Raw genomic sequence first — 15866 nt, forward strand, 5'->3', positions numbered from 1 at the left:
TTACAAAGTGCCTAGGGAAGCATTCAGCTCAGTAACGGGTCACTTCATATTTCTTCCCAATCTTTCTTAACCAAGTCTTGTAATAAATAAAGACTAATACCAACATGCCAAGGCTGTTTTTTCAAGTTCTTCATTTGCCAGTTTTGACAAGAGAAAGAAATGAATACTTTATGTGGACATTATTTTACCAAAAAAAAAGAAACCAAACCCCCAAAAACAGACAAAAAGGAGGACACAAAGGAACACACATGGAATGATGAAAAGGAACAATGATATTGCACAACTTCAGGTCTCTCTTCCCAGATTTTGATCCATGTAATTAGGTACGTATAGATCCAGCAGAAAAACTTGTGTCCAGATACATGTGTAGCAATGTGAGTGAATCTACAACTGTAGACTGCTTTCAGTTCCTTCTGACTGCTACTTGGAGTTCTTCTCTAAGAGCAGGCTGCTGCAGGAGTAATAAATAAACCAAGATGTTGACTCTGCATGGTGCTGACCAACCCTTCAAAAGTCATCCACAATGGGCACAGTTCTTCTCTGTTGAAAATACACTAAGTCTTCAAAGGATTTGAGCCTTTAAACACAACTTGGTTGTCGTATATAGCTTGAGTATTTGATTTGTTGTGGTTAACTTGAAATTGCATTTCATTTTGCAAGGCCAGGACTTCTCAATGCATCAGCGTTGTGGTGAATGTGTAAGAGTCACAGTAAAGTATGTTAAGGGGGGAAATAAAAGCAAAAACCCAAACCATGCTAAGTGGAGAAAAGCTCTTTACAGCTACAATCTTTGCTAGACCATCTCTTAGCAAGCACATACTGTTTGCTACAGAAGTTAGCTAATGGTGTCGTCGTGGCCATAGCAGCACTGGCTTCCCCCTCAACTGCTTGTAGACTGTCTGTGTTCATAGAAACTGTGCATTTACATGCAGAACAAACTGTATTTTTCTCATACCTGATTTCATACCTGGTTGGTGGATTGATGTGTCAGCCAGCAGGGCTCAACAGATACATTTAATACAGGAGACTGAGATACAGTATGTTTATTCTTAACTTCTGATAACCTAAGAACTACAAGAACGAGAGATGCAGTATCCATTTGCTGTGATCCAAGACAACCATTTTTAGGAAGAAAAAAAGTAGAGTAAGTAATCCCTGCTAACACTACATTAGTTCCAATTTTATTTCTCTTTTTCTCTCAGTCACGGTAACTATTTATTGCCCTCCTGGCCCACTTTTAATCTGAGCAAGTTAAAGGTGACATTAGACTTTAACGCCTGTTGTTTCATCAGAACCAAAGCAAGTGATAAAACCCATGAAACCATAATTTCACTGTAGGACTTGTTTCATACCTTCACATTCCGCCTCACTTGTAGAAAAGGGATAATGCATCTCAGTTTGCTTACAAGCTAGGAGATCACTTTGAAGTCTGCATATTCCTAACTGCAAACAAAATATAGCACTTTTAACAGGTTATAAATAAACTGGTTTTCAAGCATAGAGCCAGCCCAACAATAACAATACACTATTAAAAAGACCTAAGGCAATGAATTCCATCTCCAATGGAGTCAAAAAAAAGGGGGGTGGAAAAAAAAGGGGGGGGGAAAAGAAAAAGAACTGTGCAAACAAGCTTAAACCTATTTCTTTGTGCCAGTGTTATAAAATGTAGATTTCAATAAAGCCTTGACCCAAATGCCAGGACTTGTGAAAAGAATCAGAACAAAACTGGTTACTTTATTTAGGAAAAAAATACTCTTATCTCGCTGCTAATAAAATTGGATACACGGAGTTTAAACATTTACAGTTGCTGTAACACTTTACACAATTCCTATATGTGGGTGTAAGAACAAACATTAAAAGACAATGGTGGGTCAAGGCTTTACATTAAAAATAACAACCTACTTCTCTATAGTCTCTAAAATACTATGTTTTTTTCCAATATTTGCAGCCATTCAGGAATATTTTTTATTTCTTTATTAGGAAATGTATACTTTGTGCATGATCTTAATTCCTAATTCCTTCCTCTTTGGGCTGAATGACAAAAGGATCAAACCCCTTAAAGTGGATGGTCTCCTTGAAGGTTCTGTGGAGAAACCCTGGCTCAGTTAGTCTCGTATGATGAAAGCAGTGCTGCATCCACTGGCTCCATGCAGGATGGACAGGTAAAGGATCTCATCAACCAGTCATCTATACAGTCCAGGTGGTAAATGTGCATGCACGGCAGAAATCGGATAGGGTCCCCATAAACAAAGTCCATCATACAAATGACACATCTGGGGGGAAAGAAAGATGATAACAATATTTAAACTGCTGTTACCACACTGGAAATGAAGAGTAGTGTGATACTGACTGCCACATACATTTGAGTCAAACAAACCTTTAGCACCTGTAGGTACTGGGAGGAGTTCTTAGCTCTTGTCAGTGCTGGCCCCACCAAGCACTAGAGGGGGTTTTGGCATTCATTTGAGTATACATGCCCCTGGTTACAACGTTAGTGAGTGCAAGATGCCTTCTATAGGCATGGGGGGGGGCAGCTCAGAAGAGTGCATAAGATCAGAAGTGGTAAAAGGTAGCCACAGAGGTGAGGAAGTAACATAATTATTAATTTCATTGAGAGTGGATAAAGAGGGAAAAACACCTTATAGGGGCATGAATTACATTTGGGAAAGTTTAACCTGTAACAGGAAAACAAGGGAGGGTAAAGGAAGGAACTGTCTACATGGTCATTTTTTCCCCAGAAAGCTACATTAAACTGCAGTCTCTTAAAATAAGGCAAACCAAGAGGACAAGGTCAGGTTCCCCAGGGCAGTATCATCACCCAGTGCACCAGGCACATGAGTTCAGTTCCTGTAACTTACTCTCTGATCTTCTTCTCGGAGCCATCTCTTCCAGGATCATAGACTCCTTTAGGTAGATGCTGAATAAGGCCTATCCTCTGCGCTATTCTGATTTGTTCCTCTTCTGTCAGCTGTGTTGCTAGCCGAGTCTGGCTGGGGGTTGGGTGATAAACAGGAACGGGGACCTGCTCCTAAAAGGAAAAGACTTCTGTTAAACAAACCACAGAGGCTTTTCTAGCAGTTCATAGCACAGCACAGGCACCATATTGAACTCTTCCACTTGGTCCTACAAACGTCTGTAGGATCTCCCACTCCAACTGGGCACTCCTGGGGGCTATAATGACATTGAGAATGGGGTGAAAAACTGAGGCCAGTGTGTTGAGCAAGGAGCTGTTTGGGGCTGTTCTCTGCAAAAGCTCTTTATCTCCAGGAATTAAAACAGATGTACAACAAACTCCACATGGCAGAGGGCACATAAACCTTCCAAGCACCCGGTGAACTGCTGAGATACTGAGCAACATCATGGCTGAGGAAGAGCCACCGGTGTTTGCAACACAAAGCAGACTTTCCATTGTGGAACAGTGACTTGCAAAGAGGAGGACAGGGCCTATTCTTAAGAGTCTTGGAGAGAAAGGTTTCATTGGTTCTGTAACAACTGCAGTTTATGTGACCTGTTCTGGGCCACAGAAGCTCCAAACCAGAACCACGGGTTTAATCCTTTTGTGTCTGTGTCACCTGGACAATAAAAAGGAAAGCTTAAGTACTCCAAGTTTTACATTTGTTCTCAATACAAGCCTACAGGTTCTCCCAAGCTGAACTTCAACCACTGTTATGTTTCAAGCCCGTTCTTCCCAAACTAGAAATAGGCAACATGTAGGTATTATGTAGTCCTTCCTCTGCCATGTTCTCAAGCTTTTGCTATTAACAAGCTTTAGATTAGACATTTTCACTGACAGTTACATTAACGTGGTATTTATTTTACTTGCTTTTAAAGCAAACTTTTTTGGACATAACTACCAGTTTTGAACAGGAGGCACTATTAGGACAGTACTGGCCAGTACCCATACATCTATTTTTATAGGGAGACAATTTCTTGCAAGAGGCCTATTTTAACCATAGTTCTTAAAGAAGCAGGCAAAATCCAACTTATTGCTGCGTTCTGAAAATAACCCTGGTGCACTGGAGACACAACGGCATTGATTCCACCATCTGAAAAATGCAGAGGTAGGTGTTTCAGAGGACACTGCTGCAAAACAAGAGTGCAGGGGTGCGTGCAGCTGCGCTGCAGGAATCGCCAATGCAGCACACATCACCTCCAACAAAGTTCCCTTTGCCACACTCCTGCTTGCTCATCACAGACGCGGGGAAGACACAGGCATTTGTTGTCTGGAACAGAGCATCCACCTTTGTGCATGTCCTTACAGAGAGCATGGGCTGCTGTTGGCATCGCTGGGTACTTCTAGCTGCAGGAACACAGCTGTGTTCCCCTCTCCTGTTCCCTTTTTGCCTCCTCTGGCAACGGTCTAATGCAGCATTCAGTGTTCAACTGACACCAGCACCTGGCAAAGCCCAGATACGGGGTTTAACATGTGCAAACTGCGCTTGTAAAGCCTGATAAAGCCATTCCCCTTTCCACTTGCCACACTGCTTAGCAGCAAAAGACAGACTGCCCCCGGAAGGCCAAGAGAAAACAGCCTCTCACCAGCCAGCGCCAGGGGTGCCCAGCAGCAAAAGGCCTTGCTTATGAGAAATGCCAGTCAAAGCCACCAGCCTGCCTGGCAGCTCTTTTCACATACTGCCCACTGCTTGCTGTCGGGTAAAATTCAGTCTTCCTTTAGCTACTCCAGGATTTCCCCCTCTGACTTCCTAGCAGAGCTCTGAGGAATGATGAGGTTCAAAAGACAAAACGCCAGCGGTGCTGTAAGGTTGATTAATTGCCTGACTACGCCAAACTGTATCTCACAGAAGCACAATTTCTTCTAGATCAGCCGCATTTTAATGGTTTAAATTATCTAAAGCATCCTCTAATCTGCGTTTGGATAGGGAAAAACACCAGCTGAAGCTAGAGATGACCTGTCAGATACATCTAGCTATTCTTAAAGTGGCTCTGCAACCTCTGGTGCCAGTGAAATAAAGCACTTTTGCCCCTGCCAAATGTGGCAGAACCTCTGCACTGAAGGTGTCAGCTCAAGGCAGAGCCTGGTCCTGGTTTTATGTTTCAAGAACTTAACACTACGAACTGTCGGTAACTTTTAACTCCAAGGCTTTGCTATACTAATTTGGATAGATTATTAAATCAATAGTAAAGACATTACTGCTAACTCCTTACAGAGATGTAAAGAACACTTAGGATCTGGAGAGAGATGCACCCTCCTTCCAGCCTTAGGAAATACAAGAGGAGTAGCAGAACTGTATGTGCACGGCCCAGGTTGATGCTAGGATGGGCACATGAAGGGGAGTCTACTGTACTTAATACAGATCCCCTTGGCAAATCCATGACTGCAAGTGATAACACAGAAATACGAGGAAAGGGGAAAAGAGGAGGAGGAAAAAAAGATCCAAGAAACTCTCAAAATGTCTGAAAGCAGAAGAGACAGCTGTCAGTGAATGCCTATGGCAGAGCAACAGCAGTGATCATCTCAGCAGGAATCATACAGGGAAAGACTACGGTTAAGTAGGAACCTGTTGTGCGTTAAACCCATCACTGTTGGACAACTCTGAAATGAGAAATCACTCATGCTCTCCATCCAGTGACTGCTTCAGCTATGTTTTGGACAGTGAATTAACACAACTTGCTAGCCTGTAATAGGTCAAACCAAAATGAACCCTTGTTCTAGTCTTTCACAGGCGCTCGCCGCAAGCAACCACCAAGGGCCAATGTACTTGGGGAACCCATTTCTGCATTACTGCAGTGCCCCTCTCCTGGGGGTCTCACATTCCCTGTGGTGACCCGCAGAAGAGGAGCAGGATGGACCCCCCAGACCTCCCTCCCAGGCCAAACACACAAATGCTTTCCTGACCACCAGTGCTGTATGGAAACATTCCTCCTTTTGGCATCCCATCTCAGGTTCCCTCCCCGCAGAGCCACCCACCCGCGCTACATGTCCAGCATAACCAGTTACAGCGGGAATTTATAGTTGCCAGCTGTGGGCTTCTAGAATTTCACAGCGTGGACAAGAATCTCTTGTCAGATGAGTAACTCTGGGTGAAAACCGCTGCTTTCACCACGACATCCTCATGGTTGTGAACATAAAACACCGGGGTTGGCGCGGCTGCCAAGCTGGTGTGCAAAATGCGCAAGTGAAAAAGAGTGATCGCTTACTAGGGGTGATGGGGTGTGCTCCCTCAGCACGCTGTCTGGTGGCACTTCTATTCTCGCTGCCTCCCAGTTGCTATTAAAAGCCTGCCCAAACTGAGCCAGCAGTGCCCTGGATACAAACACACCAGTAAAACTGGAGAACACAGTGTGCATGTTGCAGAGACTCAAATTATAGGGTACCCGGTCAACCACCTTTTCAAACCAGTCCCTTCCCCTTCAAAGAGGTGTGTTTATACCCATATGATTCTAAGCATATATTAAACTATTTATTCATGAGACTATGAGAGACCAGATTTCTCCGAGTCTGCTGAGCTGACTTTCATTATCCCCAGAGGGGTCAAAGTAAGAGATGGAGCAGAAAGTGTTCAAGGCCAGGTTGGATGGAGCACTCTGCTCTAGTGGAGGGTGTCCCTGCCCATGACAGGGGGTTGGAACTGGGTGAGCTTTAAGGTTCCTTCAACCTAAACCAGTCTGGGATTCCCTCACCCCTGCTCACCAGCCATCAGCCACGCTGGGCACCCCCAGCATGCACCCAGGCTGCCTGCTCACAGCCACCACCGCATCAGCACCCCGGCGGCTGCATCCTCTGGTGTCTCCACCACCAAATCTCTGGACCATTTTTGGAAGTTAAGCTCATGGGACAGTAATTTCAAGCCTCCTGCAGGGACAGAGTGCAGCCCTGCCTACATGGGTTTATCACCCCTCTGCTAATCTTTCACAGTTTATAATGGCTGCTGTTATCAACCCACGTTAAGGCAAGGTCCCGCTCACTCCAGCATGGATACTCAAGGGTAACAAGAGGATTTGAGACTTCAGCAAACTTACATTTGTAGTTAGAGGCCCCTGACATGTATATATATATATATATATAGATAGATAGATAGATACACATATACATATACATACACACAAGACTGTATTACCCAAGTAATTATTACCTTACTCCAAAGACAAGCATGCATTTACTGCTCTCACTTCTCCCTTATCTCCCTTGGGAAATGTTTTTGCAGACAAAATTAGGAAATACTGAACTCCCAGCCAAAGTCCACGTTATTTATCATTTGATAAAGATGTCAGGCATTTCAAACCAAGATGAAATTTCATGTTAACTCTATTCCTCGATGCAAAAAGGCCAAAACACAGAATCAAAACCACATTATCAGTGTCAGGCAATGAAATAAAAATCACTTTCTGGCACTTAATTTGCTTTAATCAATTATTTTTTTACCCCATATGAATTTGGTGATGATGAAACATCTGGAGATACACATTTTTCTTGTTCACAAAGTAGGTGGTGTCAGCACAAGATTCCTTGGCTTTCTGTGCACAGAAATCATTGGTCCCTCATGTTTATTCAGCCCTTAAGTAACAGCATCAATTTAAACTCAAGGACTAGGGCAGGGTTTGTGTCTCTACCTCACCCTGGCCCCTCATCCTCTGGGGGGAAGACAAGAGGGGGGAAAAATCAGAGGGCATCTGGAGGTTGCATTTTTCACTTGCAATGGAAATAAACATTTTCACACAGGCTTAAAAGGCCCAGACACTGTTTCTGCCTGCACATTCCCAAGCACGCTTTGGGAGGAGGTTTCAACAAGCACGATTTTTAGTTTGATGTTTTCTCCTCAATGCAACTTAGAGCAGCGTAAGTACCCAAGGTAAACCTGCCTTTCTCTTGTTCTACAGCAGTTTCATGCTGGTTTTGCAAGCACAATGAATTTGCAATGCTCTGAAAACAGGTCAGTGGTAGATCAGAAACTCTTAATCTCTGGATAAAGATTATTTTAAGATCCCTCTACGCCACATATGAGCAGTACGTTATCAGGGCTTTTGTTTGTTTGTTGTTGTTAATAATTGCACCAACATGCACAAGTTATCCTTTCAGGAAGGCCAAAGGTGAGATGAATAATTCATAACATCTAATGGTTCCAGAGGTTAAAGCTTCACTGCTGTCCCGGAGATCCTGCCTACAGCCACCTGCTTTCTGCTGCCAACTGCTCCGCTCGGTTTCCATCTCTGAATTTTCCTCCCCATCTAATCCAGTGCTCTCTGTGTCTCTCACCCTGGGATATTTACTTGCATTTTAACACCAGATCAACAGCATCTCTGTTAAATTCAGCCTGACAAAGGAGACGAACGTCTTCCTAGCTATGTTCATCCCAAGTCTCTTTTACATAGTTTAGATCCCAGTACCAAGCACTTATGCTCCTTGCGGCTGCTGCCTAATTAGTTAATGCAAATGGAACAGTTCCATTTGAATTTCCCCAGCCATTCCCACAGCTCTTTTTCTGAGATCCCTTCACTATGTAAATGTCTTTCGTGCAAGTGCAGTCTGAAAGCAGCTGCGCTGGTTCACATACAGCTGCAACAGGGCCGCAGAGCTTACTGCTCACCAGCCCTCAAACAGGCATCTGAAGAGTGGCCTGGCCTTTCCATTAATTACCCTGACAGCCATGCAACATTCTGCCTATTACAAGTGCTTATCCTCGCTATACACACCTTCCTGCCTTGCTGCTTCCCAGTTTTCTCACCTCCGAGGTGAGATGTTAGCAGGAAGCCGAAATAACTAATCTAGGCGCGAACAACTCTGGTTTATAGACGTAAAGTCAGGAGGTGAGAAAAAGATTGTGCTTTTGGGGGCTTTTTTTTTGCCAAACCCCTGCTGAATTTCATGAGATTTTCTCTTTAGCTACTTTATTACTCATAAGGAACTCGCTGGGATGTCGGTCCAGGGGCCTTTTCTGTGAATGCCATCCTGATCCCAGTAACAAGACTCAAACTCCATCTGTATGTGAATACACATTCTGAAATAATATCCTCCCCCAAGACATATTAATGTAAAACCACTCGCCATTATAACGTGCATTATATGGCAACTACAGCTTACTTTAATAACTCGTAGACTATTACAAGCAGCCTGCCAACTATAAAAACCTTTTTCTGCCATACAGAACAGTTCATTTATAAAGCTGAATAGCAGTTGCTATAAAACATCATGTAATGAAATTGTTACCCGGTCTTTTATATTCCTGCTTCCAGGTAGCCAGTCAGTGTAAATAACTGCAATAGCTGAACACTGCAGCTGGTAAGATACCATCCTCTCACCTCTTCCATTTGGAAGGGACGCCTGGGAAGGAACCAGTGCAGACACACACACGTGTGCACAAGAGGAGCCATTCTGGCACAGGCTGGAGCCTCAAGTGTGGGCTTTTCTAGCAGATCCCATTCACTGAACAGCAATACAGTCGGAAAAGAGATTAAACATTAATCCTGCATTAAGCAAAATTATAACCGATCCTTTATCAAATTTCCAAGCATGCCAAAGACCGATTCCCTTTGTTTGTGTAAGGAGTGTGAAGATCCAAGCAGTTCTCTCCCCAAAAAAATAACACATTCCAAGATGGATTCACTGCATGGCTCTACTAAACACATGCTCACCTTTAAGATACAGTTCAAATCCCTGCATTTCCCAGGAGTGCCACATTCCTCCCTAAGGAGACTAATCACACCATTTAAATGCTGAATGTATATTTGATTCATCCACAGCTTTAAGGCCAAGACATTTATATTTCATTTTTAAGGTTTATGAAGGGATTGCTCTGCAGGTACTGCTTGCCACAGACAGCTCGCTTTAACTGTTTGTGACCATTTTCAGTAAAATCACTTTATTTTTACTTCCCTTTGTTTGATATATTCCTTGATACGTTTCACAGCACAGAAGGACCAAAAAAAACCAAATCCACAACATCCAAAATCACAATTATCATTTAAATATTAAACAGAGAACTTTCATGCAGAAATAAACCTGTGCTTTAGCATCTTCCTGGTCCATAGCCAGTAGGAGAGCAACACTTCAAACCCTAGCAAGGGTCCCCTGCACCTCGGACGGAGTCACGTTCCTACCATACACACATGAATGCATTGTAGATATGGTCAGTAATTAAAATGAGACTAAGGAAACAGTCTGCAAAGGAGCAGAGGAACCTGCAGGATCTGCAGGGCACTTCTCCAGCAGCAGCACCTGGTTTGAGTCACGTATCAGATGGGTTTGGTGAAAGCCACAGTGGTTCTGCAGCACGTAGCCTCTTTTAAGCTCTTGCTAAAACGGTAAAATTGCCCTTTGCACTTCCTACAATTATTGAAGTTACCGAGAAATAAATGTATCTGGAGAGCTGGAAAAGACAAGGAACCATGAAAGAGCGAGTCCTGGCTGCTGCCTCTTAAAATGTCACCTGTCCCCTGAGCTTAGCTTCGCTACCAGCACTAGGGCTGGGACAGAGAGAAAAGTACAAACTAGATGCATTTTGCCTGCTGCTCTCCTAGACAGCAACAAGGGTTATTAGAGAAAGGGAGTCTGTTTCCAAGCTTCTTACCCCTGCTGTCACAACAAACCAAAAAGGCTACCAACACAAATAGGTGAGAGTGCCCCTTGCAGCTTGGCCTTACCTGGGAGATGGAAATCACCTCACCCGCTCTGAAACTTGATTAACCATCAATGCAAACCTAAATAGAAAAGATTAGCAAGAAGGAGTTGTAGGGGAAAAGCAGTAATTAAGAAGCAGTAATTAATCCCTGGAAGCACAATCTCTCCTGACACAACCAGACAGATTTTACATTTCCAGGCTGCACAGCTGGTTTCTCTGACTCCAGGGCCATATCCTTGGGTATGGTTCCACCAACTGAATTTTTATACACAAGCTTTGTGTCAGTTTTAGCTGCCTTTGTTCCTTTCTCCGGTGATCCCATCAAATACCAGGATTTGAATTCCTTCAGGAGAGTGGATAACAGACACCAACACATCCCTGACATCAAACTGCTCATCAGAGAGCTGACTCCATCTCTCCAGACAGCTCCATTTACAGCATCAGGCCACAACTCCCAAGAGATAACAAAGTCCTCTTATTACAGCTCCTAGCATGTTTATTTTAATAGTTTGGGGGGAGGGAGGTTGTACAGGGAGGGAAAAGATCCAATAACCATCTACAAAACCCCATGCTTTTCAAGTTGCTGCAGTGAGCAAAGCCAGGGAAGAACACTTGCACCTGTACATTAAATTAAGGGCACTCAGGCACAAAACGCAGCCTCCTGAGATGTGCACACCCCAGGGACTACGAAGCAAAGCAGCTGGGTAAGGAGAACATCTAGCAGAAGGGCCATCAGTTTTTACTGCAGCTGGTGGCAGAAGGAGAGCACGTGTATGTGGATCATCCAACCCCATTAGCAAACCACAACACCTGCATTATTGGTGCATGTTCTCTCCTATTTACACCAAGTGGTTATCTTTGCAGAAACCCCTTCTTAGGCCTGGCAAGCCCAGACAGTCATTACAGTGCTATGGCTATGTTAAACGCAGCACTTACAGTTCAAGCAAGGCAGCTGCTGGAGGGATAAGGGGTAGATTTAACAACAAATAAAAACCTGAAGTTTTGAGAAGAAAATGGTCCTGTAGCAGAAGAGGCTCAAAGAGATCTCTCAGACAGTCTCTGCTGAGAGGTGTAGAGTGAACCTGTACTGTGTCCCATTCACTTACTGCTGTGGAGCTGCTGGCTAGCAGGAAGTAAAGAACACCTCAAACAAACCAACCCAGTTAACACATTTTTCACTCAAGCACAAGAGAGGGGGAAGCACTCTGGAGCTACCACAAAGAAGGTGACAGAACACAAACAGCCAACACAGAAACAGAGGAATCGTTCACACTCCCTTCAGACACATATTTACTTTCTGGAAAGAGTAAACATCAATCAGAGCAGCTGGTTTATAGTGTAAACCAAAGGGACAGCAGCTAAAAATGCTAGTATTGATCATCCTGGGTAACACATGAAGCCTGCATGCAGCCCGGTCCCATACCCAGTGCAGCAAACAGGGTTGCTCACAGCCTGCCCTGCTCCTCCCTGTGAGATTTGTCTCAGACACCGTCCCGCATCCACAGCCACCCAAACCACTCAGTCAGAGGCTCTGACTCACCTCAGTACAGCAGACAAAAAAAAACCCTTAAGCTCACACATGCTTCTGCCTCCTGAGACATGAGCTTGGAGCAAGTCTATCATCCTACAGCACCCAAAGCACCGCATCACTCAGACGAGTCCATGCAAGTCCCTTACATGAAGGGCTTGACACTGGTTACTGAACGGGTGGGCACCCAACCAAGAGTACAGGCACAGAGGTGACTTCAGGTGGGTGATGTAACACCCTAACAGCACACATTATGCCCTGAATTGCTTACTGAGCCCACAGACTCAACACAGCCAAGCTTAGTGCACACACAGCCCCTGCTTACCTCTTGGTGCCACTGCAGGGAATTTGGGGATTAGGGTGCAGCTGACTCCAGCTGGTGCAAAGGAGCACTGCCCCTGGACCATGGGTCCTGCTGCCACCTCCCTTCCACTGGGACCAAGGACATTGCTCCAACTGACTCTTCACCTCATGAAAAGCAATAGGCCGTTACCATCAACTCTGCGACTGCTACAGCTACTGAGTAAGTTAGGAACAGGCAGCCAAGAGGAAAACGGGAGGAATGCCCCTGTCAGGACTTCAGCCAGTTGACTCCAAACACTTAAAACAGCAGAAGCGCTAAAATGTATCTTTTGGCAAAAATAAGGTCAGCTTGACGCAGTTCTAAGAACAAAACAGCCCCTTCCAAGTACTTCAGGAACAAGGTAGCAAAAACACAGGAATTGGCCCTAATTAGCTAGAACAGGCTGGGCACAAAGGGCCAAAGCAGGGAGTAAAGTGGAAATGCACCTAAGCCAAAGATAGGAGCAACACATCAGGGAGGGACTCATGGGGTATGAATACAGGCTGTACTGCCGTATGTAAATGGAAGATGTGTACATGTATATTTAAATGTGCTAGTTTGAGCTAATAAGAACAACACAGAGTAGGTCCAGAGGAGGGCCACAAAAATGACCCCAGGGATGGAGCACATCTCCTATGAGGGAAGGCTGAGCGAGTTGACATTGATCAGCGCTAAGAAGAAAAGGCTCAGGGGAGACCTTATTGCAGGCTTTCAGTACTTAAAATGGGCTTGAATGAAAGAAAGATGGGGAGAGACTTTTTAGCAGGGTAAGTGGTGACAGTTTTAAACTAAAAGAGGGGATATTCAGGCTCAATGTGAGGAAGAAAATCCTGGCATAGGTTGCCCAGAGAGCTGGTGGATGCACCATCCCTGGAGACATTCAAGGCCAGGCTGGATGTAGTCCTGGGCAACCTTATCTAGTTCAAGATGTCCCTGACTGCTGCAGAGATGTTGGATTAGATGAGTTTTGTAGGTCCCTTCCAGCACAAACTGTTCTATGATTATGTTCTATGATTATCAGGGAGTTGGAACTAGATATCTTAAGGTCCTTTCCAACCCTAACTATTCTATGGTTCTATTCTACGTAGAACTAGGAATGTATTGTGTAAGTACAGTGTGAGTAGGCTATCAGAGGATCACTGAAATCAAGTGACAAATTATCTCATCTCGAGGCTCACTGTATGGTGCTGCCTCGACCTTATTGTGCAACGATATGGCAGGCATCCTCCTTGGGCAAAGCTCCTATCCAGAGCGCCATTTAACAGCCTTGCCTAAAGCAAGTTTCACTACACATCCAAACCCATCATATCAAATGCAAGTCCTCACATACCAATTTCCTAAAACAGGACTTAAATAGACACAACAGCCGCAGTTGGAAGGAGAACATCACCCATGGACAGTCATCCAGGAGGTGTCAATCTGGCTTCAGACAAGAGGCAGCACATAATGAAAACAGGCAGATCAACAGCAGCTATCTCAGATCATCTACCCTTCATGTACCACCCTATGCAACAACAGAAAATACTTGTCTGTAGCCATCCAGTTGTAAGCAAGGACCAAAAAAAGAAGTTTAAATGAGGACATAGTAGTTCTTTTTATAGAGATACAGTCTGCTACCCAACCAAAACACACAGAAGAGGTAACATAAGGAGAGGGCTTCTCCAGACCTTGACAGGGGCCTTCCCAGTGATAAGGGAGCAGGTAAAGAACAGCTGATGATTCAAAGCAGCACAGCCCAAGTGGGCTAGCAAGAGGCTCCCCCCAGCAAGGTAAGCCAAGCACAAACCTAATGAAGCATTTTCCACCAGTCCTTGCAGCAAACAGGGACTCAGCAGAGTGGGACTCACACAGTACAAACCTCAGCCAAACCATAGAGAAAGCAGAGGAACCAAACTGCTCTACTGAGGATAAATGACCTGGAGGAGAAAAGTAGTAACAGTCCATGTCCTACTGCAGAAAGGCTTCCAAAGTAGGCAGGGCTGGTGACGAGCAAGGAACCCTGAAGCAGAGAGACTGCTGGTGTGGGACACCTGCTTTGAGACCATGCTAGCAGGGTTTGTTTCAAGTCTCAGGAATCTGTGCTGTACTTCACTTGATCATTACTTTGTACTCCATTTGGAAGATTTTAATTGCCTTTTTAATGAAGCCATCCTCAATTACAAGCGCTTGCTCAAGCAGGAAGCTGCCACACCTTAGCAGTTTGATGGTACACTCAGATACACTGGCCTTTTCATTATTTTCCTAGCAGTGAATTTCTAACACAGAGTGGATGCCCCCAAGACCCAGGTATGTGACTGACAACCTCAGCCCTGGCAGTGCAGCACGGGACTGGGCTGCTCCTCGGTGGCAGCCAGGAGGCTTCCTGAGGCCAATTAAAGGCTATCATCAATGTTGCATTGTGCAACAGTACAGCCACAGCTTTTTTAAGCATGTTACTATGAGGGTGGAGAGGCAGGTGGAGAGGGTGGAACAGGTTGCCCAAGAAGTGGTAAATGCTCTGTCCCTGGCAGTGTTCAAGGCCAGGCTGGACAGAGCCTTGGGCAACACGGGTCTAGTGTGAAGCATCCCTGTCCACGATGGGCAAGTTGGAACTGGATGATCTTAAGGTCCTTTCCAACCCACACTATTCTATGATTCTGCATTAGCCTGCCAGAAAGCCATAGACAGATGAAGCCTCACATATACTAGGGCACATTAAATGCAGTATGACTCCCTGTGTGCAGCTTTCCTGGGTGTCACCAGCAGTGGAATGCCAGCTTGGCCAGGACACCCCAACCATGCACCCAGGAAATGGCTCCTCCCTTACACCAGATCCTAGACAACCAGTGGAGGGATTTCAGCTAATTTTTTCCACCTCTTGAAGCTGGATACGGGGTTTGAATCAACACCCTGAGCTGCTGGGCTGCACACAAGGGGTCACCTCTCCCAGGCACATACTTGCTGCTATCTCCTCCTTTGGCACGATGAACGCACACCAAAAAATGCAATCTGGCCATTTGTTTAGCATCACTTGATAATAACATTCATTATTTCAACTCTGAGCTAATGAGCAGCAGATGTAAACAGCCAGAGGCTCTGATTCAGGCTGTTGGCTCATCTCAGCCTGTCATTTATTAATCTTTGAGGAATGTCTCGGGCATTAAACAATTATTACTAAATCTGTTGGTTTGGGTTTTGCTGGGTTTTTTAAAGCAGTGCTCTATCTAAAAAGGAACAACTGCATGAACATTAAGGCACACGAAAACTTGACGAAGCTCCCCTTTTCGATGCAGTATTAGCAGTGTACACAAGGGCAATGTTTCTATTTTTTCCAGCAAAGTCTTGTCCTCACAAGCAGTGACTCTGCATTTTTAGCTCGCAGGGCACAAATCCAAGTGTGATCTCATGCAACTGTCAAACCTCTTCTAACAGAAAAAAA

At 44.7% G+C, this 15866-nt stretch overlaps 1 protein-coding gene across 1 annotated transcript in view; it reads right to left on the reverse strand.

Annotated features, from left to right (window-relative positions):
- Window positions 1–254: 254 nt before the first annotated feature.
- RNF11 (ring finger protein 11) overlaps window positions 255–15866 on the reverse strand; it is a 33968-nt gene continuing 18356 nt past the window's right edge. Inside the window, exons 2-3 of the mRNA XM_061344869.1 lie at window positions 2859–3028; window positions 255–2273 (exon numbers count right to left, since the gene is read on the reverse strand). Of these exons, the coding sequence (XP_061200853.1) occupies window positions 2102–2273; window positions 2859–3028 (342 nt within the window). The 3' untranslated portion in view covers window positions 255–2101. The remainder of the gene's footprint in view (window positions 2274–2858; window positions 3029–15866) is intronic.

The sequence above is a fragment of the Neopsephotus bourkii genome, unplaced genomic scaffold (genome assembly GCF_033783945.1).
Source record: "Neopsephotus bourkii isolate Nb327-2 ecotype Australia unplaced genomic scaffold, CSIRO-AGI_Nbou_v1 NB_234, whole genome shotgun sequence".
NCBI lineage: Eukaryota > Metazoa > Chordata > Aves > Psittaciformes > Psittacidae > Neopsephotus > Neopsephotus bourkii.